Here is a 26,514-nt window from a genome sequence, read left to right as displayed (position 1 = left end):
GGCTCGAGGGTGGCCCAGGGCTCTGCACAGGGCTTGCTCTTCCCAGCCTCTCGCCGCCTCCTGATGTGTTCCCCATGTGGTGCTCGGGCTGCGACTCAGCACAGATTAGTGCCTGATGCAGTGTGGAAACTATTCGGGCTGGCGGTGGAAGGCACGCAGCCGGGTCCCCTGGCTCGGCTGAGCGTGGGGGGGGATGCGGCCGCGTTGCTTTAACCCCTTCCTGGCCCTGCCTGCACAGCTGGGCCCGTGGCTATGGTCACCCTGGGGACAGCTCGGGGAGCGCTGGCTTCTCGCGTTGCTCTGAGCAGCTGGAGGCTGCATTGTTTGTGCATTTCCACCAGGGAAAACTTGGTGGAGATACTAAACTCGGAGTGAAGCTGCGCATGTCTGGGGTGCTGCCATTCACTCTGCCCAGATGATGCTGGGAGCAGCTGGGAGCAGTAGCGGGGGTTGCACAAGCTCTGGTGTCATGCAGATGCATGAGCCCTGGGGCTCAAAGGAGAGGGGATCAGGTCTGGGGGGGGAGCCCCCATGGTTGGGGCAGGCATTCTGCCCACGTAACAGGGAGAAGCTCTGACACCCCAAGAGGGGAAGAGCTTGGATGGAGCTCAGCCGAGGCGCTGGGCAGGATCTGGCCCTGGTGGGGGGAACTGCTCTGACCTCTCGTTCCCACTCCTGCAGGAGGGCCTGGATGGCGTCCTCAAGATCCTGGTCAACCAGCTGAGCTCCGACGACGTGAACGTGCTGACCTGTGCCACCGGCACCCTCTCCAACCTGACCTGCAACAACAGCAAGAACAAGACCCTGGTGACGCAGTCGAACGGGGTGGAGGCCCTGATCCACACCATCCTGCGGGCGGGCGACAAGGAGGACATCACCGAGCCGGCCGTGTGCGCTCTGCGGCACCTCACCAGCCGGCACCCCGAGGCCGAGATGGCGCAGAACTCCGTGCGGCTCAACTACGGCATCCCCGCCATCGTCAAGCTCCTCAACCAGCCCAACCAGTGGCCACTAGTCAAGGTGTGGGAGGTTCTGGGGGGGATTTGGGGGCTGGAGGAGCCCCCAGGGGCTGGACTCGAGTGAGCCCCCAGGTTGCTGGTCCCTGGTGGGGTTTGCAGCTGGAGGATGGAGGCAGCGAGCACCAGTGGCTGCTGGAGCTTCCGCAGGGCTGCGTCCTTGGCGGCCACTAATGGGAGGAAATTGCTTGTGCTCGGCTGTTGTAGTGAAATCAATCCTCACCCCTCGCCGGCCGCCCCCGCAGCAAGGGGGGAGGCAGATCCGGTGGGGGGGGGGTGGTGCAGGAAGCTGGAGACAGCTTGTGCTGCAGAAAGAGGTGGTGTGGGGGCAGGCAGGGAGCCTGCGGGGTGCACTCACGCCTCCGGTCCCTGTTTGACGAATCTCTCTGTCCCTCCCGGGTCCCTGCTCCAGGCTACCATCGGCCTGATCCGCAACCTGGCCCTGTGCCCGGCCAACCATGCCCCGCTGCAGGAGGCGGCCGTCATCCCCCGCTTGGTCCAGCTGCTGGTGAAGGCTCACCAGGATGCTCAGCGTCACGTAGCAGCCGGCACGCAGCAGCCCTACACGGTGAGTCCCAGAGTTTGGCCGCATTGCCTGTGCCCCTCTTTCCCAGTCCCGGCATGGTTTGGTGTCCCCATGGGGTGGCAAGTCCCCATGACGTGGTCATGCCCTGGTGTGGGGATGCTGGCTGAGCACGTGTCCCCTCGTAGGACGGTGTGAAGATGGAGGAGATCGTGGAGGGATGCACGGGAGCGCTGCACATCCTGGCCCGGGACCCCATGAACCGGATGGAAATCTTCCGGCTCAACACCATCCCTCTCTTCGTGCAGGTCAGGGGCTGGGGACGCTGGGGCTGTGCCGTGCCACCTCCCAGCCACTGGCACGTCCCTGTGGTGGACTGGGAGCCGCGGCACTCAGCTGGCAGCACGCCCGTCTCGGGCTGTGTCAGGACCACGAAGGCAGCTGTGCCGACTGCTTCACGCTGCCGTTAATCTCTCCTGACAGCTCCTCTACTCGCCGGTGGAGAACATCCAGCGCGTCGCGGCTGGCGTGCTGTGCGAGCTGGCCCAGGACAAGGAGGCAGCAGATGCCATTGATGCCGAGGGGGCCTCGGCTCCGCTCATGGAGCTGCTGCACTCCAGGAACGAGGGGACAGGTGAGTGCAGCCGGCCTGGGCCCTGCTGCCCTTTGCTGGCGCGGCTGAAGCAGGAGTCCTTGGGCTGACCGTGGCGAGGAGCCGGGCTCCCTGTGCCACCCGGGTCAGCGGCGCCTCCTGTCCCTCCGCAGCCACCTATGCGGCTGCTGTTCTCTTCCGAATCTCTGAGGACAAGAACCCCGACTACAGAAAGCGCGTGTCCGTGGAGCTCACCAACTCCCTCTTCAAGCATGACCCCGCGGCGTGGGAGGCGGTGAGCACTGTGCTGGGCATGGGGACGAGCCTCGCAGGGATGGGGGCCTCCTGGGGAGGCTGTCTCCTGCCTCCACACACTGTCATTGCCTCCTGGCAGAGCTGGGATGGGGGTGATGGATGGACAGAGGGAGGTGGGAGGTGGCCAGGCTGCAGCCTGGGCTTTCCAGCAGCCCTGGGTTACAGGACGGGGCTGGGCACCACGTAGCCATTGAGCATCGTGCGCACATTTGCACGTTCCCTGCGTCTTAAAACCGTGCCACCTTCTTTCGTAGGCTCAGAGCATGATCCCCATCAACGAGCCCTACTCAGACGGTGAGTACAGAGTGAACCCTTCCTGCAGGGTCCCGCAGCGAGGCTGCACTCGTGTCTTGTCACCAGAACCAAGCTGCTTTTAAATGCTCTCAACGAGCTGTCTTGGGCAGCTGCATGGCCTGCGTGGGCATGCTCAGCTCCCCGGGAGCTGTGCCGCTCGGCTCCACGTTGTGCCCGCAGCTTTTGGGGCAGGGGGTGGCAGATGGCCCTGGTGTCCCCCCCAGCACCGCGTGCCAAACGCTGCCCAGGGCAGGGGGAGCAGGAGGACGGCTGAGCCTGGGAGCTGCGCCCCAGCACCGGGAGCTGAGCTGCGTGTCCCTTGTCCCCCAGCAGAGATTGACCCCGGCTACCGCCCCATGTACTCGGGTGACATCCCCCTGGACCCCATCGACATGCACATGGACATGGACGGAGACTACCCCATGGACGCCTACAGCGACGGCGTCCGGGCGCCCTTCGCCGACCACATGCTCGCCTAAACCCGCGTCCCAGACCCCGCACCAGGTAACGCCGGGGGGTGTGCGGGGCGCTGCTCCCCGAGCCCCCCGCGCTGGGTGACGTGAGCTCCCTCCCGCCGCGCCGCAGGTGTTTCCTCCATCCCGAGAGGGTGGCCCCAGAGCTGAGCATTCGCGAGAAGGACTTGGGAGACAGAAGTGCCTGAGAAGACAAACTTTTCCATTCCCACGAGAGGTTTTGTTTCTCAATTTTTTTTTTTCTTCACTGTGGGTCTGTGGAGAAGGTCCTTCCTCCTGGGACTGCTTCAAGCACCTACTGCCGCATCCAGCATCCAAGATACTGTTTCTGAAGCTTTAAGACACACAAACCTTGCATCATTATCAACCTTTTATTGGCAAAATAGTCTTTTCTATGAATATATATATTTCTTTTTTATTTTTAATATGGTGCCAACGGCTTTTGCCGTCTTTAAGTTTGTGCTTTCTAACTTCCCCACTACTCGTTCTGCGTGTTAGTGCTCTAGAAAAGGAATCTAACATGAGAAAACCCTCTGTCTTCTGCAAACTCTGACTTACTTAATCAGGCCAATCCGGAGTTTGCTGAAAACAAATGGTCCCATGTCCCAAGACCTTCGTTTTAGCCATCGGGATGTCTGCGGTTTAATTCTTTCTGATCAGCCGTTGGGGAGCTGACTTTGTGTAACTGCCTGTCCTAACAATAACAATAGAGAAGTGACTCCAGCATTAGGAACCGTGTCCTTGTACTGATCTCTGTTGCACATTTTAACCCGTTTCCCTTCTTTTTGGTGAGTGGTGTGTTTCCGTCCCCTCTTTCCTTACCTAACAATTTTTTTTAAAAGAGGCTCTAGAGTTGAGGGTTTAATGCTCCGACTGGAAATGGATGGACTGTTACTGGAGTGTGGTTCAGGAATGGAAGATTTTATTATTTCTGTAAGTTGTTTTTGTATAGACCAAAGCAAAGAATAAAATAACCCCCCCAGCCCCAGGTTGCCACGAGCCTGTTCTTCCGTCGGCTTGGGGAAGGGAAGAAGTCTGCAGAGGCTGCAAATGGGGTAAGGGCAGGCATCACCCCCAGCCACAGCAGCACTTGCTCTTAGCCCTCTTGTCGCCAGTGCTGGGTCATTAGCATGCCGGCTCCATCCAGACTGCTCGTCTGATCCGTCAGGAGGTAAAAACTCCCAGTAATTAAGATGTTTGTTCATTAAGCAGCATCACCGGCGTCTCATCTCTGCTGCTGCTGCACGGAGCTCGTTTTAATGAGCTCCAGGGGATAAACGCGCGCGCTGCGAGCGAGCCCTGGTGATTGATAGAGCGAAGCCGGGACGGAGCTGCAAGAAGCTAGGCTTAAAAAAGTGATTTACTCCAGTCAGACGTGGTCGCCTTCGCCTGGCTTTAATAGCAAGAGCAGATGGCAAAAGGAAATATTCTCCACTGAAATGCTAACTCTGACAGCTGCTCCCTTGGAGAGCAATGTGGAAGTGGCTCCAGGTGCCAGGCTGGGATTGTGCTGGGAGGTGGAAACTGTTCCCAAAGTTACCCGCGAACTTCACGGCCTCCCGTCTGCTCAGCAGCCTCCCCTCGTCCCCTGCCACTCGGCACAGGGACCGGTCCCTGAGAAGGATGCGGGGGACGGGGACTGGCACCATCAGGAGCTGGCTGCCCCAGGCTTTCCCACAGCACTTTCTGGGGCACGAAGCTCCTGGATGAGCCTGGCAGGAGAAGAAAACCTGCGGCAGGTCCATGTGAGGCTGCCTGCAGAGGCAGGGATGGTTTTGCCTACTGCTGAGTATGTGCTGGGGGGTGGGAGGGGGACATGCGGGTGGCCCTGGGCTGCCCCAATCCCTGTCCCAGCTGGGTTTGTACCTCTGTCTTGTGCCAGCTGGAGGCTGTGCATGCTCCTTGGACAGCGGTGGGGGACCTGGGGAGAGCCTAGCCCCACGCCACCAGGGCATTAGGGGCACGCAGAGCTGTCTGTGCTGTGCCCGGTGGCTCGGGGTGCTGCAATCAGTGCACGTGGGGCGAGATGCACAGCACCGGCATGGCATGGAAGAGGCAGCTCCCTGCAGCTGCGTGCGCTCTGCTGTAGCAAAGCTCATTTTGTGCAGCCACTGGCGAGACACTAATCAGGTGGACACGGCTGCCACCAGTGCTGGGAGACGGGGGCTGTGATCAAAGGGAACTAGGAACAACGTTGTGGCTGTTCCAGCCTTGTGCTTTTGCTCAGCTCTGCCGTGGGGGAGAGGCGAGGTGGGGGCCCAGGCTGCTGCAGGGCAGGGCAGGGTGTGGAGGTTTGCACGTCCGACGTGCTGTGCTGCCATCCTGCTCACCTCAAGCTGCTCAGGGCCACATCCCTGCTCTGTGATGCACAACCCCAGCAGCCTGGGGCAGGGACGAGCTGAAGGGCAAGGGCAGAAGAGCCGGCCTGGGTAGTAGGACTGCCTCCAGCACCATCCCATTGGGGTGGGGGAACATCCTGCACCCAGCTCAGCCCCAGGGCTGTGGCCAAGCACCACTGCAGTGGGGATGCAGCCTCGCTTCCCGCCCCGGCCTGTGCCAGGAGCAGGGCCCAGCAAAACAACACAGCCAGTGGCTGCCTTCTGGGGGGGGGGGGGGGGGGGCGTGTGGGAGCCCCAGCAGGACTGAGCATGCTTCTGGAGGGCAGCGAGGCTAGGGGGACAAGGCTGGGGGGCGTGAGGCTGGAGCCAGGCATCCCTTTGCTTGTAGGAGATGCTTCCAGTGGTGGGCAATGGGGAGAAACTCCCATCCCGCTATTCCGGGCTGGGGGGTGCAGGAGGGCAGCCAAACCAGCTGCGGGGGGGTTCAGGCGCTGCTGCCTTGCACTGGGAACCCGGAGCTGCGGTGGCCCGGGGGGCTCTGGCCGGAGGCAGGGACCTTCCCCCGACCCCTGCCCGCAGATCCCCGGGCAGAGCGGCTGGGGGCGACCCCCCCGGGGCTCCCCCCGCCTCACCCAGCCTTCGGCTGCATGTCCCCTCGTCTCGGCCCCTTGTTGCCACCTGCCGGCAGCTCCGGAGCGCCACGGGGCTCCGCTCTCCCTGGAGCTTTGGCCGTGCCAAGCTCGGACCCCCCCCCCGGTGCCCCATCCCGACCCCTCTCAGGGATGCTCCGGGTGCCCCAGGCTGGGCAGTACCGGGGCCGGACCCCCCCCCCCCCGCGCATCTCCCCGCGGCAGGACTGCAGCTCCCCAGCTGGGAGGGGGCCTCGCTGTCACCCCCGCGCCCCCCCTGCCCCGGCCGCTGCCCGGTGGTGCCGGTGCCCCCCCCTCCCGACGCGCAGCGAGCATCGCCCCCACCTCTGCATCCCGCAGCGACGGGGCTTGGGGAGGGGGGGTGCACCGACGGGGGGGGGGGTTGAATTTTTTTAGGGGGGCTGCGGACAGCGAAGCTGCCGCCTCTCCCGGGGTCCCCCCGGAGCTGCGTGCCCGGGGGGGGGGGTTCAGCGCGAAACCGGGCTTCGGGGCGGGCTGGGGGGGCGCCCCGGGAGTCGGCGGGACGGACTACAGGTCCCGGCATGCCCGGCCGCGCTCCGCACCTGCCCGGGGAGCGGCTTTTGTTCGCGGCGGGGCCGCGGGAGCGATGGGCGAGGGCCCCGCGGCCGCCTCCGCGCCGGGAGCAGCGAGCGCGCAGCGGTGAGTGCGCCCCGCGCCCGGCCCCGCGCAGCCCCGGGGCAGCCCCGGCCGCCGTCCCCGGCACCCCCCCGGCACCCCCCCGGTACCCCCCCGGTACCCGCAGCCTCCGGTTCTCCCGGTACCCCGGCCCCTCGCCGGGGCGCACCGAGCTGCGGCGCTCTCAGGCGCACCGGGCCCCCCGTTATCACCGTGCCTCCCGCTCGGTCCCCCCCTTTTATCCCACTCTGCTCTCCCCGTTTTCCCCCGGAGCACCGAGTCCCGGCACCTCCTGGCAACCTGAGCCCCCCCAGGTCTGACGGGAGCCCCCCCAGCCGTGCCGGGCTGTGCCGGTCCCCGTGGCTGCGGGGCCCCCCCAGTAATTCACTTTTTCTCTCCCCATCCCTACAGCCCCACTCCCACACAGGAGCCCCGGCAAACTGAACAAGTTTCCAGCTTTGCCAACAAAGTCACCCACCCCGGGTGGGATTTTCCCCTCTCTCGGCTTTAGTGGCCTCGGGGGTGGCAGCAGGGACGGGGTCCCCATTCCCGTGGGGATGGTTTGGCTGCGGGGCCGGGGAGGGGGCTCGGACGCGGTGGCTGGGCTCCGGCTGTGTTTTGTGGTCCCCGATGCATGAACCAGGAAGTCTGCAGGCAGGAGTGGGGAGGGATTTTTGTGCTGTACGGGAAGAGGTTGACGCCACGGAGGATATTTCTGTAGGGGGAAGGGAGGCTCAGCCCGCTCGCTCGCCCAAAACCCACCGTGGGGTCACTCGTGGTGAGGTCTGGTGCCTGTGACAAAGCGTCAGGGGTCCGGGGGCCACAATGCAGCAAAGGTGGTGGAGCCGGAGCTGAGACCTGGGAAGAGGGGGGGCCCAATTCCACCTGGGAAGCGAGGCAGCCCAAGGGATTACCTGCTGGGGCAGACGTCCTTCCCCGATGTCCTCAGATGCAGGGAGAGGCCCATTTCTGAAAGATGCTTTGGTCAGAGGCTGCCTCCTGCACTCTGGGATGGGATCTGATGGGCTGCAGGAGCCGTGGCTGTACCCATAGCAGGGATGCTCCGAGGCTGGGGACCACTGCAGGGACTCCTCTGGGGACGTCCCCTGGGCCAGGGCAGGGCAGCAGAGTCATCACCCCCAACCCAGCACCGGGACTGAGCCGCTGCCTCACCCTTGCCCTCGCCCTGAGCATTTATTGCTCCTCCGCAGCGCTGGGCGTGGGAGCAGCCACACCAGGCGCTGGGCAGCTGCACCAGCCAGGCCTGGGAGCCTCTGTCCCTCCTGTGCGGTGACACCAAGCTGTGTGTCCCCATGGGGAAGCTCCCCAAGTCCTTCTGCCCCTCCAGCCACCTACCCCTGATCCATGCCCTTGTAGAGTTTCCTTGCTCCCCAACCCAGCCTCAGGCTTTTGCAGCAGCAGCTGGGGGGAAAAAATAGCCTGGAGCAAGCCCGGCCGCCTGCAGCACGGCTCAGCTGCTGCTGAGCTTCCTCAGCACGGGGTGGGGAAGGGGATTTGGGGGAGCCCCAGCACGGCTGCGCTGCACAGAGGAGCCCGGGCAAGAGCTGCATGACAGCATCGGAGCAGGGCAAGGAGCAGCGAGTGCAGGTCTGCACGTGCACAAGGGCACGGGATGAGCCCTGCAACTCCTGCCCCACCGTCGGGGCACCCCCAGCTCCACCGTCCCCTGCTCTCGCCCTGTGCCCCCCACCAGCCCCCGTGGGACACGTCCCCAAGTCAGCCGGTGGGCACCGCAGTGGCTGAATGCTGGTGGGCTGGCGGGGTCCGGGGGCGATGGGAGCTGCTCGCACGTGTCTGAACAAGGTCCCCTGCCCGGGCAGAGTTAATGGATGTGCAGGAGCTGGGCCAAAAGGAGACGCAGGGCTCTGTGCTGACGCAGAGGTTCGCTCCCCAGAGCCAGCGGCAGCGAGGGAGCGGGGCAGCGGCAGCCCAACACCTCAGCACGGTTGGTCCCTCTCCTTCTCGGGGGAAAAATGGGGAGGGAGAGAGCCACTGGCACCAGGGAGCCTTTCTCTAGGGCAGCACGGGGCAGGATTGGGCCAGCCAGGTCTGGTGGTCCTGGTGTGGTGGGGCAGAGGGCCTGCGGGTGTGCTTTGGGGTGCCTCTGCCACCCCGTGTCTGTCCCACGTGCCGGGGATGATCTGGCCCAGGCACAGGGTGGCCCAGCCCTGGTGCTGTGGACGTGACAGCAGCCAGGCAGGAGCACGTGCCAGGAGGGAGGGCAGTGACGTGCCTGGCTTGGACCCGCTCCCGGGGCCGAGGGGCTGCCGCACGCTGCAGCCCCCGGCTGCAGCACAGATGGGGGCACGGGGCTGGCATGGGGGGCTCCTGCCCCACACGGCGGCGGGACCAGCAGTGGCCACAGCCCGAACTGGGATCGCTGGAGGTGCCGGGAACATGCTGGTTTTATGGCCTGTCTCATGATGTGTTTATGGCTGGGCTGGCACGGCCGCAGATGCTGCCTGGCCCTGCCCTGGGCGCACGGCAGGGCTGCGCTCTGCGTCTCGTCGGCGATGGGGTGGAGGATGGCAGCTGAACTTTGCTCTGTGAGGTGGGGCTCCTGAGGGCTCCCGCGAGAGCTGCCGGCACCGCAGCCGTGTCCACCCGCTGCCGAGCACCTGGATGGGGGAGCAGGGTCCTGCCCTGTCCCCTCGGAGCATCCTCTCCCCCAGCCGGCACTGATCTGGATGTCACCAAGTGTTTGCTTTGGTGCCAGGACCCCGCGCCACATAGCGGCCACCAGCTCGGTGGTGCGGAGCAGCGCTTAGCAGGTACGCCCACCCTGTGCCAACCCCAAAACTGCCTTGCAGCAACCCAGGGCAGCGGGAGCTGAGCTGGGGCCTGTCCCGGCGCTCGCTGTCCCCGTGGTCCCCCTGTGTCCCCACTGGCCCATGGGACGAGTCTTGGCGTTGCTGTCCAGGTCTCCCCAAGCCCCAGAACCCAGCAGTGCCACCGTGATGCTGCCCCCAGGGAGGGGCTCAGCTGGTGGGGAGGACCCTTAGGGTCCACTTGGGTGCCTGAGAGTGTGGCTGGGGGGCAGGATGTGTCCCTCGTCCCCCGTACATCTCCCTAACAGCTCCTTCTCCCCAGGCACCGGCCGGAGCAGGGACTCTGCCTCCTGCCAGCACCTCTCCGGGGAGCCAGGGAGGAAGGTGCGTCCCCTCATGGCAGCCGGCTCCCCCACGTAACGCCAGCCAAACTGGACACCGCGGTCCCGCAAGAGACGCCCCCCGGCCAGAGCCCACCCACCCGCTGCCTCCCGTCCGGCCCGGCCTCGCCGCTCGCTGCCCTGCCCCACGCTGACCCCGTGCCCCACGGGTCGGCTGCGGGCAGACGTCGCGATGCCGTCACCATCACCGGTGGGTAGAGCCCGTGGTGCCGGTGGGTGTCCGTGGGGACCGGGGCGAGGGGGTCAGGGGTGGGACAGCTCCGTCCTGGTCCCCCTCCATCCCGGCCCCATCGCATGGCCATTGCTGAGCCACCATCCCGGCGTCCCTCACCTTGTGTCCCTGTCCCTGGTGTCCCCAGCGCCGCTTGGCTGGGCTGAGCGCGGCCAGGAGATGGCAGCAGGACCCTTCCTGCAGAAAGCGGGGGGTGGAGGGGAGGGGGACTGGGGAGAGCTGGGGGGGGTCCCTGTGTGCCACCCAGGACTGGGACCCCCACTCCCCCACGCACCGCATGAGTGACTTTGGGGGTGACCTGGCTGCTGGTGGCACCAGCCCCAAACCCCGAGGGGACAGACGGGTCCGAGGGGTGCAAGAAGCTCTCCTCCATTGCCCCCCACCCCATTTCTTTGCCCCCCTATCCCGGCCCCGGATCCCCCCACCCCTCGGCTGACCCGGTGCCCCTCTGTCCCCAGACCTGTGCAGCGGTGGCGATGTCCCCGAGGTGGAGATCATCAGCCTGCTGGGCGAGCAGCTGCCCCGCTACAAGCTGCGGGCGGACACCGTCTTCGGCTACGACCATGACGACTGGCTGCGAGCCCCCCCTGCCCCCCCAGAGCCTGCAGCCCCCCTCACCCCCCAGCAGATCGCGGAGACCCTGCAGTACTTCCGTGAGTGCCCCGTCCCACGCCGTGGGGCTGGGCGAGGGCAGTGGGGCGCAGGTGATGGTGTTCGGGCCGGGTGGGGGCTGCGGGGGCAGTGGGGGAGTTAATCGCCGCTAACGGGATTGCCGGGATGGATTTCCTTGCCCAGAACATCCCGGGCTAATTCTGGGAGCAGCTTCTGCTGAGCCGAGCTGGACACTCGCAGAGAGCCTCCGACAGCTCCTGGAGACCCCAGTGTGTCCCCACTCCCTGTGCCCTGCATCTCTTCGGGATGGCACACCAACAGGGCCACCTGTGACGGGTGTTCTGGTGGTCCCAAGTGCTGCTGTGTCACCAAACACAGCCTGGAGTGGCCGGGGGGTGTAGGGCTGCTCCTGCCGGCAAAGCCCTGTGGGGTACGGGCACCTGGGGGAAGAACCCTGCAGCCCCCTGGCTGGGAAGGGGGCAATTCCCAACCATGGAGGTGCGAGACCCATTCCCGGCACGGGGTCAGGGTCTGGTGGGCACCACAGAGGGGATGATCTGTGCTGCGCCTCTGCCTCTGGTGCACGTGTGGTGGGGGCAGGATTAGAGCGAGGGGCTGGGGGGGATGGACGTGGGGCAGATGGGGCTGGGCCCCGCTGCCAGCCAGGCTCCCTGTGCCCACGTACGAGGGGCTGAGCTGGGGGCCACCCCCTGCTTGTGCTTGTGGCCACCCCCAGGGTGTTTCTGCCCCCCCCAGACCCCCAGCCCTGCAGTGACCTCGGGTGGGTTTGAGCCCCCAGCCCTGCTTGTGTGGTGCCTGATGGGGAGTGCCTGGCTCAGCAGGACCTCGTGCGTCGCCGTTCCCTGTCCGTGTCACGTCCCTCTCCGTGTCACTTTTCTCTGTGCCTTGCCACCTGGGTGACGTTTGTGCCTTAGCGGCGTGGCAGGGGCCCGTGCTCCCTCATCCCTTCCCCCCAAAACCCTTAAGCTGCCCTCAGAAATAGCCCCCTGTAATCTGCTTGCGCAGGGACGCGGGGGACCTGCACGGAGGAGCAAATCCCCCGGCGGGGGATTAGGAGGAAGCGGCTCCTGCCCGTCCACCACGAGACGCAGGCTGTGTCCTTGGGGTGCCTGCGGGGCGAGTCCCTGCCCTCGGGCTGTGACATCCCCAGGCAGAAACCACCCGCACAAGGAGAGGGGAGAGGGTGGCACTGCGGGCGCCTGGGTCCTACCCCAGCTCCGGGAGGGTTTTGTGGCTGTGGCAGGACGTGGTCAGGGGTCAGGGTCCTGGGTAGGATACAGGGAGAGGAGTGTGGTCCGGCAGGTGGGAATCCTGCAGGCGACTGGATCGTGTGTTGCTGAAGGGCAGCTCCGGCCCCAGCCTCATCGATTCATTGATCAGTTCAGTGCTAACGAGGAAAGGCACAGGGGCAGGCGGTGGCGGAGGCACTGTGTGCGTTGGCATTACTGGCATCCTGCTGGAGAACGGCCCCGCTCAGCGCCCCGTGGCTCTGCACAGCCCCGTAGGGTCCCAGACCCCGCTGCCCTCCTGCCCACCACCCCTGCGCAACGTGGCAGCCAGCTCCTCCATGATTCAAGTGATTTATTCAGCTTCCCCTGCCTCAGCACTGCCTCTGCACAAGCGCGTTTGTGGAGGTGCTGGGGGTGCCAGCCGGGGAGTGTGGGGCACCCAGGACCCATGGGGGACAGGCGTGTGCCAGCCTGTGATGGGGCTCAGAAGGGGCTGCTGAGCGGGGCAGGTTTGAGGAGGATGGAAAAGCCTTTCCGTGGGTCCCAGCACCGCACTGAGCGCCCAGGCGTGCAGCATTTGCATCCTGCTGTGCGCTGTCAGTGACAATGGGGACAGTTTGGGGTGAAAGGATGAGGCTGGCCAGGTGCAGGGCAGCGAGCACGCCGTGGTGACCTGGCACTGCCCACAGGCTGGGTTTGGAATGGGGGTCCTGAAACCCCTCCTTGTCCCTTCGAAGGGCCAGAAGCTGCCACCCGTGCGTGACCCAGCTGGGGTCAGCCCTGCAAAGCTGCTGCTCAGGAGCCAGCGACCCCACAGTGTCCCCTCTTGGGCTGGGGGTCAGCAGGTGGGACACAGCACCCCAGGGCTGTGCGGGACCACCCTGATGGGAAACGCATCCCCAGGGTGCCCCGACGGGGAGCCTGCCTTGGGGTGCCTGATGGGGACCACGTCCCCAGGGTGCCCCGATGGGGACCCCTGCCTTAGGGTGCCTGATGAGGAGCAGCATGTCGATGGGGTGCTCCCCAGGAGAACCTGATCCTAGGCTGCACGACGGGGGGAGTCTCCTGGGATGCTCCAAAGGTCCGGGGCGCTCCAAAGGTCCGGGGCGCAGAATGGGGAGCGCGGCTCCCAAGCGCCCCCAGCGGGACCGGGTCCCCAAGGCGCACGGGGAGCGCGCTGCCGCTGCCAGCCCAACCGTGCCGTGCCGTGCCGAGCCGTGCTGGGCCGGGCCGGGCCGGGCCGTACCGGGGGGAGCGGGCAGCCCCCGGCCCCGCCGCCCCCGCCCCGCTCCAGCCCAGCACCGCCCCCGGCGGGATGCGCCCGGGCAGGTGCGCGCAGCCGGGGCGACCCCATAAATAGGGGCGGGAGCGAGCGGCTCGGCACGGCTCGGCTCGGCACCATGGAGATCTGGAGCAGCCCCGCTGCCTACGATGAGCTGAACGGGAGTGCGGAGCGGGGCGGCGACGCAGATCCCATCGCTCGGGAGCTGGAGGAAGGTGAGGGGTCCTGGGGCCGGGGGTGCGCGGAGTGGGGCTGGGGCTGGTGTGGGTCCGGGTCTGGGTCTGCGGTGCCAGGGAGGTGCTGGGCTGGGGTCTCTGCAGCAGCTGCTGTCGCCTTTTCCATGCTGCCCCAAGGCTGGGACCCCGTGTTTGGGGCCACGGTGCCTTTCCCCAGGGGGTTGGCAGCCCCCCATGACCCCGCTCACTGGGGGGAAATTGTCGCCCATGGGGATTCCCATGTTCCCTAAAAAGGGTGGTTGGTGCCCCAGTGGTGGCAAGTGGAGGGATGGGGAGAGGTCCCCCAGTGCTGTGTCACCAAGGGGCTGGGGGGCTGCCCTCCTGTGGGGTGCAGGACCCTGTGTCGTGCCGGATCAGGCCCCGGCGGTTGGCGCGGGTGCGTACGTGTCCGCCAGTGTTGCGGCTCCCAGGGCCTGCCGCTTGCTCACGCCATAACGATGCTCATGCTCTAATTACTTCCAATTAACAGCTCAGTGGCCTGACGAGGTGCAGTTGGGGACCCCTGCAGGGACCAGGCCCTGTTGAGGCATGGGGAGGGGGCTGAGGCTGGGGCTGGCCCCCTCTCCCCATGGACGTGCCTGCTGGGGGCTGGATGGGGACACGGGTGGCGAGTGGGGGCATTGCCATGACGACGCACGCACCATTACACAACCCCAGCTGGGGCGGCGTAATGGGATTTGTGTGGCTGAGCCTCTCCCGTTAACCCACTTTGCCTGCCCCAGACATCCCCCCCCGGCTGGGGGAGCACTGCTGGGGCTGGGGGGGACACACAAGGCGTGCGCCGCTCTGCTGGGGGAAACTGAGGCACGTGCCCGTGAGGCTGTGGACACAAGCTGGGGGTGTCGGCAGCGGCTGTAGGGTGCAGAAAGGGCTTGGGGTATAAGCAGGGCTCGGGGCCTCGTGCTCACTGCTGGCTCCCTCCCGCTGTGCAGCTCCGGCGCTGCCATCTGGGTGCGTGCCCGGCGCCGTCTGGCAGTGTCCGCAGGCGCTGTTTGTGGGGTTGGGGCTGGGGGGGACAGACAGACGGCCCTGGCCCTGCGCCGCCCGTCTGTGCCAGAGACCCAGATAGTGGGGGGAGGCGAGCCTCGAGCGTGGTGATAGTGGGGGGAGGCGAGCCTCGAGCGTGGTGCTCCTGCTGCCTGTTCCTGGGGCCACAGCCTGCAGCTGCCTTTGCCCCGCTGCAGATCGCAGGCGTTGCTCTTTGTGTCCCTGCAGCTGGAGGGGCAGCGGGGTGGGTGCATGCACAACATCCCCCGAGGATGAATTTTGGTGCTGGGCCCCCCCAGGGCAGTGGAAATGGGGATGCTGTGGGCTGTCCCCTGCCTCCTGGCCGCCAAAGCAGGAGCTGGAGCAGATCCCTGCGCTCGGCTCTGCCTCGGTCTGTAGCCCCCTGGAGAAAGTAGGGCAAGGCTGGCTGCTGGCGGGGAGGTCTGGGGAGGGGGCTGGGGATGGAGTGGAGGTGGCGCTGCCTCCCAGCCCTGCACGGTGCCACCCGTTGCTGTTGGTACCAGCCTGGCTTTTTGCTGGAGATGTCGCCTCCGACCCCGTCTCTGCTGCCAGCCTTTCTCCATCCTGGCCGTGTGTCCTGTGCCAGGGCTGCCGGCCTGTCCAGGCAGGGTGGTGGCTGTGACCAGGCGACCTTGGCATCGTCTCCACCACCCCGAGGTGCAGGGGGGCAAGGTGGGAGCTTGCCCCGCTCCCCACAGTGCCATCGTGAGCATCTCTGCCTGCACCATGCTGCAGAGAAGTCCTTTTTGGTGACCAGCGTGGAGCAGCTCCATCTCCTGCCCCCATCAGTGCGAAGCGCAGGGGACAATGCTTGGTGCTGGGGGAGCTGCAGCACAGGGGGGAGGCAGCAGGGGAACCGTGCTGAGCCCCCAACCCCAGCAGGGTTCACCCTCTGCCCTCCTCCCCCAGTCCTGTGCACCGAGCGGGCCGTCAGGATCACCAAGACCTACCACGACATCGATGCCGTCACCAACCTGCTGGACGAGGTACGCCACAGCCCGCTCCATGCGTGGGGAGCCTGGGGCTGCGGGGGTGGGCCGGGAGGGCTGCAGCAGAGGGGGGGGCAGAGAGGGAACGGGTCCCAGGTGACACAGACCTGCCCCCGCAGAAAGAGCGGGACCTGGAGCTGGCGGCGCGCATCGGGCAGTCCCTGCTGAAGCAGAACCGGAGCCTGACGGAGCGCAACGAGCTGCTGGAGGAGCAGCTGGAGTTGGCCAAAGAGGAGGTACCAGCCCCTGGGCACGGAGCACTGCCCTCACCCTACTGCGTGCCCAGCCTGGCTGGGGGGGCTGTGGCCCCCAGCCTGTGTCCTGATGTCCCCTCTCCTCCTCCCAGATCGCGCAGCTGCGCCACGAGGTCTCCATGCGGGACGACCTGCTCCACTTCTACACCACCACCACGGAGGAGAGCGAGCCCACCTCTGCCACCGCCACGCCGTGAGTGGGTCCCTGCCCCGCTGCTCGCCCCCGTGGGGCTGCTCGGGGGGGCCGGGTGGAGGTGTCGGGCTGGGGTTGCCGCATGGGTCTGGGGCCCTGCAGATGGGGTTGGTGGGTGACCCCATCCTGCCCACGCTGCGGGTGCTCAGCACCTTCCACGCTGTCCCCAGGCTGCGCCGGCAGGAGTCCTCCTCGTCCCTGCAGCAGTACTTCCAGTACGACACCTTGCAGCAGAAACTCAAGTGCCTGGAGGAGGAGAACCAGAAGCTTCGCTTGGAGGTATGGGGACACGCGGGGTGCCCAGCAGCGAAGCTGGCTGGGGGGGGGGGATACGAAGGGCTGAGGGGTGTGGTGTGTCCTAAACCTCCCTGGGGGGGACTGGTGGTGCTGCCCCTCATGCTCAGCCCCTCCGTCCTCTCCCCCAGGCCACCAACATTGCAATCGAGACCTGCCAGTACGAGGACCAGGAGCACCAGCTGATGATTGACTGCGTGGAGCAGTTCTGTACGTGGGGCTGGGCTGGCGGGGGGGGGGGGGGGGCAGCTCCACTCCGGGCTTCAGGGTGGGGGGGCCCAGGCATCGCTGCGGGGGCTGTGGTGACGGACCCCGCTCTGTCCCCAGCCGAAGCTAGCCAGCGGGTCGTCTGCCTCTCCGACGAGCTGGCCCGCAAGGCGGAGGACACGGTGCGGCAGCAGGAGGAGATCAGCCAGCTCCTGGCGCAGGTGGTGGACCTGCAGCAGAAGTGCCGTGCGGTGAGTGTCCCCTCCATGTCCCCTTTGTGTCCGTCCCCCCCCCCCCCCCCCCCGTGCTGGGGGGGGGCACAGGGCGAAGCTCCCTGACCTGCCCGTCCCGCAGTACGGCTCGGAGGTGGAGGAGCTCCAGCAGCACCTGGCCGTGGCCAAGGAGGTGCAGCAGCAGCTCCGGACAGAGGTGAGCTTGGGTGGGGTGGTGGGGGGCCGGCCGTGGGTCCCCCCCCCCCCCCCTACAGCCGGGGGGGCCGTGCACTGAGCTGTGCCCCCCCCCACCCCCGCAGCTGCGGGACCTGCAGGAGAAGTACACCGAGTGCGGCGGGATGCTGCAGGAAGCCCAGGAGGAGGTGAAGAGCCTGCGCGGCCGCAGCTTCCCCAACAGCACCGTCAGCCGCTACGGCGCGCCCAGCCTGCTGCCTCTGGTGAGCGCGGGGCTGCGGCAGGGCTGGGTGGTAGTGGTGGTGGGGGCTCTGTGCTCCCCCCCCCCCCCCCCACCACCAACACCACGTCCGTGCTCTGCCTTTCCAGGACTCGCTGGCAGCTGAGATCAAGGGGACGATGAGGAAGGGGACGGACGGCTCCTCCTCGGACTACAAGTGAGCGTCAGCCCCTCGGGGGGGGGTTTTGGGGGGGGGGTGCTGGCTCGAGCATCCACCCCCACCTGCTTCCTGCCCCCAGGAGCTACCTGCGCGTCTTCGAGACAGTGAAAGCGGTGAACCAGGCGGCCAAAGCCAAGTCGTGCTCCGAGTCTCCCCTGAACATGCCCAGCTCCAAGCAGTTGTCAGCCGTCCCCTCCAGGGGGGGGCAACACCCCCCCCGCTGGCTTCTGTGGCTCAGAGGGCACCCAGTGAGTGCTGGGGAGGGGTGTGCGTGTGTGGGGGGGGGGCTCATGATGGAGCTGCTACACTTGCAGAGGGGCTGGGGTATTTGTGTGATGTTGATCCCATTGCAGCACAGATGGTGCTGCAAAACTGGGGCAGGGTGGATGCAGTGGGGGCTCAGGGGGTCCCCGCTGCAGGACCGTGGCCTCCCCCCCCAACCCCCCTGACGCTGCCCCCCCTTGGCAGGGGCGAGGGGTCCGGCGAGGAGCCCCGGGGGGCTGCCCCGGGCCGGCGGGACCTGGAGGCGGCGGTGCAGCGGCTGTCGGCGCGGCAGCAGAGCCATGCCTCGGAGGAGCGCTCCTTCTTCGAGGCCGAGCGGGAGCGCAAGCTGCGGAGGCTGCGGGATGGGGAGAGCTCCAGCGGCTTCCTCACCCCCAACGAGAGCATCGTGTCCACCGGCACCAACCACTCGGGGGGCTCGGAGCTGACCACCGGCTCCGGCTTCTCCCTCGGCTCCCTCACCTACCTGCCCGACAAGCTGCAGATTGTAAAGCCCCTAGAAGGTGAGGGTTACAGGGGCTGCTTGGTGCCCCCGTGCAGCCCTGGAGGTGTTCATGGGCCCCCGCTGAGCCCCTCTGCTGTGTGTGTTCCCCCCCCCCCAGGCTCGGTGACGCTCCACCACTGGCAGCAGCTGGCACGGCCCAACCTGGGGGGGATCCTGGTGCCCCGTCCCGGGGTGCTCACCAAAGACTTCAGGCAGCTGGACATCGACCTGGAGGAGGTGTACAGCCTCACCGACCTGGAGGAGGACGAGGTGGACGCTGCCTCCTTCCAGCTGCTCCCTACCTCAACACCCGCCAAAGCCAAGGAGCGCCCCGGGGGTGAGCACGGGGCGAGGGGACGGGGGGCGGCACAGACCCCGGCACCTCCCTGCCCTCCTGCTGCAGTTACCCCTCGCACCCTCCTGCTGCCTTCCCTCTCCCCTCAGCGTCCCTCTCTTCTGCCCCTGCCTGCCCGTGGGGATGCTCTGGCCGCGGGGGCATGCAGGGAAGGGGGGTCTGGGAGAGAATTTGGCTCCGAGCCCCCGGTGCGTGGGTGCTGACTGAAACGCAGCTGGGTGTGCGCCCTGCGCGCGGGTTTCTGCTGGCCGTGACAGCTCTCAGCTGAACCTTGGTGCTCCTCTTGGTGCTCCTGCATGCCCAGCACCCTGGTCGCTGCCTCTGCATGTGCCCCGTTTCCTCACCCCCCCACCCCCCTGCCCGTTAACCTGGTGTCTCCTGTCCCTTCCAGTGTTCCTCTCTGTTAACAACCTCCCCCAGACCCCATCTACCTTCACCATCACCACCTGCCACATCTTCCACCCCACCACCGAGCTCACCACGGTGACACCCAGGTAAGGCGCGTGGCCCCCCCCCCCACCGCCTGCACCGCTGTCCCCTGCTTCGCCCCTAACCCTCCCCTTCTCGCCCCCTGCCCCCCTCCCACAGCTCCAGGATGCGGCACTCCTGGGGCCCCCGGCTGCTGATGCCCTGAGAGGTGCTCGTGGACACGTCCCTGAATCCCACAGCTTGAGCCTCAGCCTGCCCAGGGCTCGGTGACAGCCACGAGGCTGGGGGCAGCCTCCCCTTGCTTCATTCATGTGACAAAGAGATTTCCTTGGGGGGGTCCTGGGGAGCGGCCCCAGGGGCAAGTGCAATGTCTGCTCCTGGTGCCTGGGGGGGGCTCTGTTCTGGGAGCTGACATAGATTTCCTTTCCTCCTCCTCCTCCAGCTGCTTCAAAACCTGGGGCCTTTCCCAGCGGGTGCTGGAGCAGCCAGGCAGGGCTTGGAGCAAAGCTCTGCCACCCCCCTCGCTTCCTGCCGGGGCTGGGCTGGAGTGAGGACCAGGCACCTTAATTAATGAGCCCTAATGTGCCCCTGGTGGGGGCTGGGGTGAGCTGGAGGCTGCTGTCTGCTGTTAGCCAGGGAGAGCTTTTGCTTTCTAAATGCCCGTGGAGCAGTACCTGTGCCCCCTCCTCTCCTTGCTGCCTGGGGGCTGCCCCAGTCCCTTGCCCCCCCCAGCTGCCCCCTCCCCGGGCCATGAGCATGCAGGAAGGAGGAGAAGGGGCCGAGCTCTGCCTGCAGCCCCGCCAGCTCCCTGATGTCTCCCCCCTTGCTCTCTCTTTCTCCTCCTCCAGTCGGTATAATGCCGTCGTGCCTTCTTGTGGGCCCATTGAGAGGCTGAACCTCTGCACCCCCTCACCAGAGCTGCCCAGCCCCGGACCCCCCAGCACCCCCCTGGGACTCATCAGGCTCCTGCTGGTGCGGGGCATCTCTGCCTCGGTGCCCTCAGCTGTATCCTGGTGGCCGCCCTCACTCCCTGCTCAGGACCCCCAGCGAGCTGCTCCCCAGGGCTCCCTGCAGCCCTTCCCTGGGGCTGGGGGGCAGCAGCGACCCCTGCCCAGGAGCAGCATCTTCAGCTTGAACCTCGTGGAGAAGCTGCGCCGTCTGGGGCTGGATAAGGTGGTGGCCAGAGGGGAGCTGTCCTACGCACGAGGAGAGCACAGGGGAGGCCGGGATGCGCCGACGTGATGGCACAGCAGAGCCTGCAAGCTTGGGCTGAGATGTGTCCTCCTCTTCATCTTCATCCATGGGCCACAGAGAGGGGACAGGCTCCTGGTCCCTGCCTGGACCGGGGCGGGGGGGGGAGCATCACCCAAACCCCGGCTGCCTCCTGGTGGTGCCCCGGGGCCTGGCACTGGTTTGCAGGGGCTTTGCCCTGACTGCAAGGACACAAGGCTGTGATGCCACATGGTCCTGCTGCCCTGCTCCCCCAGCCCCGAGTCCTGCAGCTGCAGGGGTCCCAGGTGCAGGATGCTCAGGGCACTGGAGGACATTGGCCCTATCCCCACCCAGGGGCTGTGGACCCTTCAGCAGAGCCAGTTGTTGGCAATAAAAACTGTTCTGGTTCCTGCTGTGCCTGGCCCATGTGCAGCTCGTCCCCTGGGAGCTGTCGCAGCTGCAGCAAAGGGCAATGCTCAGCCTGTGCTCGAGGCTGGGAGGCGCTGCGTGTGCCAGGATGAGACCCCCATTACCACGACTGGGCAGCATCTGGGCTGACTTTTAAAGCAAATGGTTTTAAAACTCTTTCCTGCCCACCACATAGAAGTAGCAGCACTGCTCGGGGGCTGCCTGTGGCGAGTGTCTCAGGGTGTAGCTGTCACTCGCGCTGGATCTGTCCCTCGCCCCCAGCCGTGCCCTGTCCCCTGCTGAATAAATGTGAAGACCTGAAGCAGCTCCTGTGTGCCGTGTCTGTAGCTGTGTGTTCCTGCTGTGCCCTGTGCTTTCCCTTGGGGCTGGGGGTTGAGCCCGCTGCCCCCAGCTTTTTCCCAGCAAAGAGTCCAGCAGCAGAGGCTGTAGTGCCAAAGCTTTATTGCAGGAAGAAAGATGCACCAAGGGTGCCGGTGCTCTGCACGGCAGGGGCAATGCTTATGAGGCATCAGCCGGGTCTTCGGAGCTCCGGCGACCGAAATCCATCCAGTCGGGGTAGAAGTGGTCGTGCAGGGCCTCTGCCCCCTCGTCCCCCTGCACGAAGCCCTTGCGGTCTCTCAGCTCTGCTGGGGCAAAGGGAGCGGGGTCAGAGCCACCCGGGGCTGGGGCTAGGCTGTGCCTTATGGGGCACCCCCGGGGCTGCCCACCCTGTGCCTCCCGTGGGGCCGCGGTACCTGCGAACATGTGGGGCAGGAAGCGGGAGATGAGGTGCTGCTGCTCCTGGGACAGGGGCTCGGGCCAGTCTCGCCGGACCAGGCTGGTGGGGAGCCGGCGGGGGTCCCCTGCGGCACCCGGTGCCTCCGCGGCCGGCCGGCACAGGCAGGCAGTCGCCACGACGGTGAGGATGAGGCCGACGCACACCTTTCCCTTCATGGCTGCGGAGAGAAGGGGAAGGGGAGCAGAGGGGCTGCAGCCCCCAAAGCGAGGCCAGCAGCTCAGTGGGGTGCATGCGGGGCAGTGGGGTGCTCATCCCCAGTGCATGGCTGGTCCCCAGTCCCACTCCAACCATCCCAGATGGACCCCAGGTCTCCCTGTCCCCTTGTCTGGACCCCAGGTCCCCCTCCATGTGTCCCAGCAGGTCCCCGTGGCCCCACCATCCCTCCCAGGTCCCCCTCCATCTCTCCCATCTGTTCCCCAAGTCGCCCCACATCCATCTCAGGTCCCCCCCGTCCCTCCCAGCTGGTCCCCAGGTTGCCCCACATCCATCTCAGGTCCCCCCCGTCCCTCCCAGCCAGTCTCCAGGTCTCCCTGTGCCCCCACCTGGTCCCCAGGTCGCCTTCCATGCATCCCAGCCTGTCCCCATGTCCCCCACCATCTCTCCCAGCCTTGCCCCCCATCCCTCACCTGCTGGCTGCAGGACTCAGGCTCACCTGCAGCCGAGCCCGGCCCCGCTTTTCAAGGCGCCCCCCGCCGCGCTCCTCCCCGGGAGGGGCGGCTCCAGGCGGCCCCCGCCGCGCCCCGCAGCGCCCTGCAGCACCCGGCACCCCCAGGGCGCGGCGGGGCCGGGGCTCCGGGGCGGCTTCTGCGGCGGGGCTGGGGGTGAAGGGTGTGCAGACACGTATACACACACACATATGCACATACACACACAAACATACATATCTATATCTATCTATCTATATACATATGCACATACACACACTTGCTTAGTGGTAAACTTGGCAGTGCTGAAATTAACGGTTGGACTTGCTCTTAGACTTCTTTTCCAACATAAATGATTCTGTGATTCTACACACACGTATATTCACACACACACGTGTACATACATACATATACATGCACATGTTTAGTGGTAAACTTTGTGCTAAATTAGTGGATGGACTTGCTCTTAGACGCCTTTTCCAACATAAATGATTCTATACACACTTATGTATACACATATAAACATACACAGCTACATATGCACACATATATACATAAATGTACTTACACACACGTACATCACATATACACACGTGAATACACATACACACACACACACACACACACGGTTATGTTTAAGTGGTTAAACTTGGCAGTGCTAAGTTAGTGGTTGGACTTGATCTTAGACATCTTTTCCAAAGTAAATGATTCTATGAATCTATACACACACAGCAAGACAAACACATACAGACATACATGCATACATACACATATTCCACCTTTGCCCACACACACGTTTTAACATGTACAGCCACAGAGCTATGCACGCATATATAACTGTCACAGACTAGCTTGAGTTTTTTTTTATAGAGAGACTTATATAGGCATAGCTACATAGATATGTGTATTGATATCTGTGCATACATGCGTAGCTTGATACACACACTCTCTCTCGCATACAGCAATATCTATACAGAGATACATGTATTTATACACCCAAGCATACAAAGACACATGCACATATACCGATACATGTGTCTTTATATAGGCATGTTCTTATACGTATGCACATATATAGAGCTAACAATATAAAGGCACATCCATGTGCCTGCACAGCTCTATGTTTATATGGCTAGAGACTAACTCTGGCATGGTCATGGCTGTATGTACATGTACAGAACAGTGTATTGCTTTAGCTAGCTGTGTGTATGTGTATATACTCACACATACATATGTATACGCTTAGATACACATACAGACACAGCTATTTATGGACATATAAATGGACATAGGTATATGTATCAAATAGCCATGTAGATATACTGGCTCGCTACATACACACCTATAGGCATATGTGCATACATAGCTGAATATGCATAAACAAATATAGGTATATGGAACAAGAGGTGGACTGAGAGAGTGTGTGGGGGGTTGGTTGCATAGAATGTTTATTGATCACTATCTGTATATAAAGGCACATTGAGCTACATACATAAATGCATAGAAAAATTATATGTACACAGCTACATAGAGCTACATAGAAATGTAGTGGCCTATAGAAATAGACACCAGGCTACAGCTGTACCATACAACTACCCGTACATATGTGTGTACACACACACATCCTGGCAGGGCCACACGCACCATAAAGTCTACACATAAAGCATAGAATCATAAAGGTTGGAAAAGCTACACACAGAGATATGTATTTATACAGATTAAAACTAAACTACATGGGGTGATAGTCCCCATCATAGAGCGTGTGCATGCATAGACTTCTGCACGTGTGTGTGCATGTTTATATGGCTGCAGAATATATGGCACAGGTGGTGTGTGTGTATTTACAAGCGTCATGCACAGATCATGCTTTTTACATGCATGTGCTGATTTTTGTGTATAGCTGCCCCACAACCCCCTGCCCCCCTCAGCCCCTTGCTGGGCTTTATGATGGGTGCTGGGGGAGCAGTATGTGGCCAGGGGTGCTGGCTGAGAACACCCTGATGTCTGCGTCCCTGTTGGGCACAGGCCTGCCATGCACACGGACCCCCCCATCCAAGTGGAGGCTCTTGGGGGTCCCAGGAGCTCGGTGCCAAATGTTAAACTAGGGCAAAACACTGGGTTTGGTATTTCCTTTCATCATCGATAGTGCCTCTCATATTTACCCTCAGCCCATTGTGTTTGTAGAGGACATTTGTGTCACTCCTGCAATAAAAGATGCGTCAGTGATATGCTATGGATTGAGCACACGCCGGAGCTTTGCTGCCTGCCCTTGCCACCCGTGCCGTGTTTGCAAAGCTCAATATTCGCCCTCTTCAAATAAATAAACCTGAAACAAACGGGCTTTGAATGGGCAGGAAGGCAGCAGAGCCCCGGCACCTCCAGTGCTCCGCAGCAATCGATGGCTCGCTCCTGGGAGCATTTTTTACAAGGAACAAACAAATTGTTTTGCAATTTCTGGCTTTTAAAGGCTCAATCTGGGCCAAATGAGCCGTCAGGGTGACGGGGGCACGGCGGCTGCTTCCTGCAGCCCATCGGCTCGGCAGTGCCTTGACGCATGTTTGCAGAGTGACCGCGGGTGCTCGGCTCGTTCCCTTCTCCCGGCTTCGTCCGGCTGCTTGCTCCATCCCACCTGGACATCCCAAAAGACACCGTGGCAGTGACCATTTGCGGTGCTGACCATGTCACCATGTCCCCCGCCTGCTCCCCAGCCTCAGCCGTGCCCACCGAGGGAAGCGGGGCTGAGGCAGGACCGGCAAAGGGCAGCGGGGAGCACGCCTGGCTCAGCACCCCCGAGCTGGGTTTGCAGAGCAGTGGTTGTGCTGAAGGGAGAAGGTTCCGGACATCAAAATGGAGAGTGGGAAGGAAGGAAGGAGAAAATTAGAGCAGGAGCAAAGCCCAAACCTGAGGCCATCCCACACTGAGCCTCAGCAGCCAGCCTAGCCGGTGACTCCCCAGCAAAAGAAACTGAGGCATGACCAGACCAGAGCTGGGGGCGTGTGGTTTTGTCCGAGGATGTTCGATGGTCTCAGCTTTCACTCCTGACCCCACGGCTTAAACACCACATGTTCTGTTAGCTACCAAAGGATGGCTCCACGTACAGGGGTTCTGTTAAAAGCTCCACCAAGCACGAGAGCCCCCAGGAGCTCACGGAGGCAGGAAGGCCAAGCCTCACCGCTGCCCACAGGTGCTCTGCCAGGAGCAGGCAGGGTGTGAGGGCACCCGCCGCCCCCCCTGCACTTCGTGTAATTGCAGCAAATTCACGTCTGAGAGCAAAGTCTCACAGGGAAGTAAATGGTAGCAAAGAGGGCTGAGCGCCGCGCAAAGAACCCAGGCTCAGTCAGGAGCTTCACAGCAGCAAGTGGACAAATGCAGCTCAGTTCTTAGAAAGCTGCCAAAACCACGAGGGGCCTCCCTGCGTATCCGCTGCTGGGCAGGTCGTAAGGCCCCCAAGCACCCCTGCCCTCGCAGCACGCAGGGTGCAACGCAGCGACACCCCCCCTAGCGTGGGACACAGCCGCCAGCAGCACTGCAGGGGGACACACACGGATTTCTGCTCACTCCTGCGGATTTTAGGACACTTCACGTTGCATTTGCCAACCCCTATAAGCAGGCCGGTTGTAAAAGCGCTCCCTTGTGCCTGCTCGGTGGCTAAGCGGAGAGGAGGAAGGTGCTGCACCCCGCCGGGGTTCGTGCGCCAGACCAGCCCTCGGCCTCCCTGTGGCAGCGGCCGGAAGCAGAAGCGCTGACCTCGCAAACCTCTCTTACGAGAACGCAACAAGCATGAGACCTGGTGCAAGGGTTAACAGGCCCCAGCCAAGAGGGAATGACTCAACAGCCGCTCTCAGGCTGTTTACTTCGACTTTGGCCAGGGATGAGGAAGCGCAGCGCCACAGTTGCTCTGCCTTCCCCTTCCTACACCGGGTCACCCTAGGACACGCAGCCCAGTACAGCGCAGAGCGCCCACCACCCCACTTCATCCTCCCACCAGGCTCCAACTTACACAGCACCAGAGGCTACCAGTCCCCCAGAGCCACCGCCTCTTTAAAGCGAAGCATTTTGGCTCCAAAACACAACTGAATCCACCAAGCAAGTGCTTTTGAAAACCATTTTTATTTAAATAAGACTTTAAATACATTACATAAAACATTAAAAATGAAACCAAAAATCTGTTACTTCACAGGGCATTAGGCAGCAGTTGCTAGTAACACTTAAGCTCTGCAGCTCTATCTACAACAATACTTGTTACATTAGTCCAAAATTGATCCCTTGTCAAAAGTTTAACCCAAGGTATTGGTTCCTTCAAGTACACTGCCCGGTATCTTTGGGCTTGTACGACACCAGCACCTGCCAGGCCGGAATTGCAGGCATCCAGCCTTGAAGTCACTCTTCAGTCACTCTTCTTGTTCAAAAGTCAAATTTTCCCCAAATCCCTCTACCACCAGGAGCAAACACTGCCTAGAGTGAAGGTC

The 26,514-nt window shown here is 63.6% G+C and overlaps 3 protein-coding genes across 7 annotated transcripts in view; 2 read left to right on the top strand and 1 right to left on the bottom strand.

Annotated features, from left to right (window-relative positions):
- Positions 1-4,198, top strand: part of LOC121059640 (junction plakoglobin) — a 45,881-nt gene extending 41,683 nt beyond the window's left edge. For 3 of the 5 annotated variants that reach the window (XM_040536684.1, XM_040536683.1, XM_040536685.1), the window contains 8 exons: positions 682-1,020; positions 1,429-1,584; positions 1,728-1,847; positions 2,023-2,173; positions 2,305-2,426; positions 2,701-2,740; positions 3,071-3,244; positions 3,326-4,198. In XM_040536684.1, coding sequence (XP_040392618.1) covers positions 682-1,020; positions 1,429-1,584; positions 1,728-1,847; positions 2,023-2,173; positions 2,305-2,426; positions 2,701-2,740; positions 3,071-3,219 — 1,077 coding nt within the window. In that variant the 3' untranslated portion in view covers positions 3,220-3,244; positions 3,326-4,198. The remainder of the gene's footprint in view (positions 1-681; positions 1,021-1,428; positions 1,585-1,727; positions 1,848-2,022; positions 2,174-2,304; positions 2,427-2,700; positions 2,741-3,070; positions 3,245-3,325) is intronic. The other 2 variants (XM_040536682.1, XM_040536686.1) reach the window with 1 other exon arrangement.
- A 2,581-nt stretch (positions 4,199-6,779) lies between these two features.
- On the top strand, positions 6,780-20,927 carry HAP1 (huntingtin associated protein 1). The gene is made up of 17 exons (XM_040536321.1): positions 6,780-6,862; positions 9,950-10,218; positions 10,719-10,913; positions 15,558-15,634; positions 15,757-15,873; positions 15,984-16,084; positions 16,255-16,363; positions 16,510-16,588; positions 16,706-16,836; positions 16,940-17,014; positions 17,118-17,255; positions 17,362-17,429; positions 17,512-17,697; positions 17,901-18,217; positions 18,317-18,535; positions 18,945-19,047; positions 19,831-20,927. The coding sequence occupies exons 1-17, from the start codon at positions 6,810-6,812 to the stop codon at positions 20,222-20,224; spliced, it is 2,631 nt and encodes an 876-aa protein (XP_040392255.1). The 5' UTR covers positions 6,780-6,809; the 3' UTR covers positions 20,225-20,927.
- On the bottom strand, positions 20,923-21,556 carry LOC121059782 (gastrin/cholecystokinin-like peptide). The gene is made up of 2 exons (XM_040536946.1): positions 21,358-21,556; positions 20,923-21,246 (listed from the first exon to the last, which is right to left on the bottom strand). The coding sequence occupies exons 1-2, from the start codon at positions 21,554-21,556 to the stop codon at positions 21,122-21,124; spliced, it is 324 nt and encodes a 107-aa protein (XP_040392880.1). The 3' UTR covers positions 20,923-21,121.
- Positions 21,557-26,514: the final 4,958 nt, after the last annotated feature.

Source organism: Cygnus olor, chromosome 25, assembly GCF_009769625.2.
Source record: "Cygnus olor isolate bCygOlo1 chromosome 25, bCygOlo1.pri.v2, whole genome shotgun sequence".
Lineage (NCBI taxonomy): Eukaryota > Metazoa > Chordata > Aves > Anseriformes > Anatidae > Cygnus > Cygnus olor.
Note: the sequence above shows the minus strand (reverse complement) of the source record. Positions and strands in the feature narration are given on the sequence as shown.

Excerpts from the sequence above, each read along its gene's own strand:
- HAP1 (XM_040536321.1), top strand. The coding sequence starts at position 6,810 with ATGGGCGAGGGCCCCGCGGCCGCCTCCGCGCCGGGAGCAGCGAGCGCG. Across the intron at positions 16,364-16,509 it reads ACCAGAAGCTTCGCTTGGAG|GCCACCAACATTGCAATCGA; the intron begins GTATGGGGACAC and ends CCTCTCCCCCAG. Across the intron at positions 16,837-16,939 it reads TGCAGCAGAAGTGCCGTGCG|TACGGCTCGGAGGTGGAGGA; the intron begins GTGAGTGTCCCC and ends CCCGTCCCGCAG.
- LOC121059782 (XM_040536946.1), bottom strand. The coding sequence starts at position 21,556 with ATGAAGGGAAAGGTGTGCGTCGGCCTCATCCTCACCGTCGTGGCGACT. Across the intron at positions 21,247-21,357 it reads CCTGCCCCACATGTTCGCAG|AGCTGAGAGACCGCAAGGGC; the intron begins GTACCGCGGCCC and ends TTGCCCCAGCAG.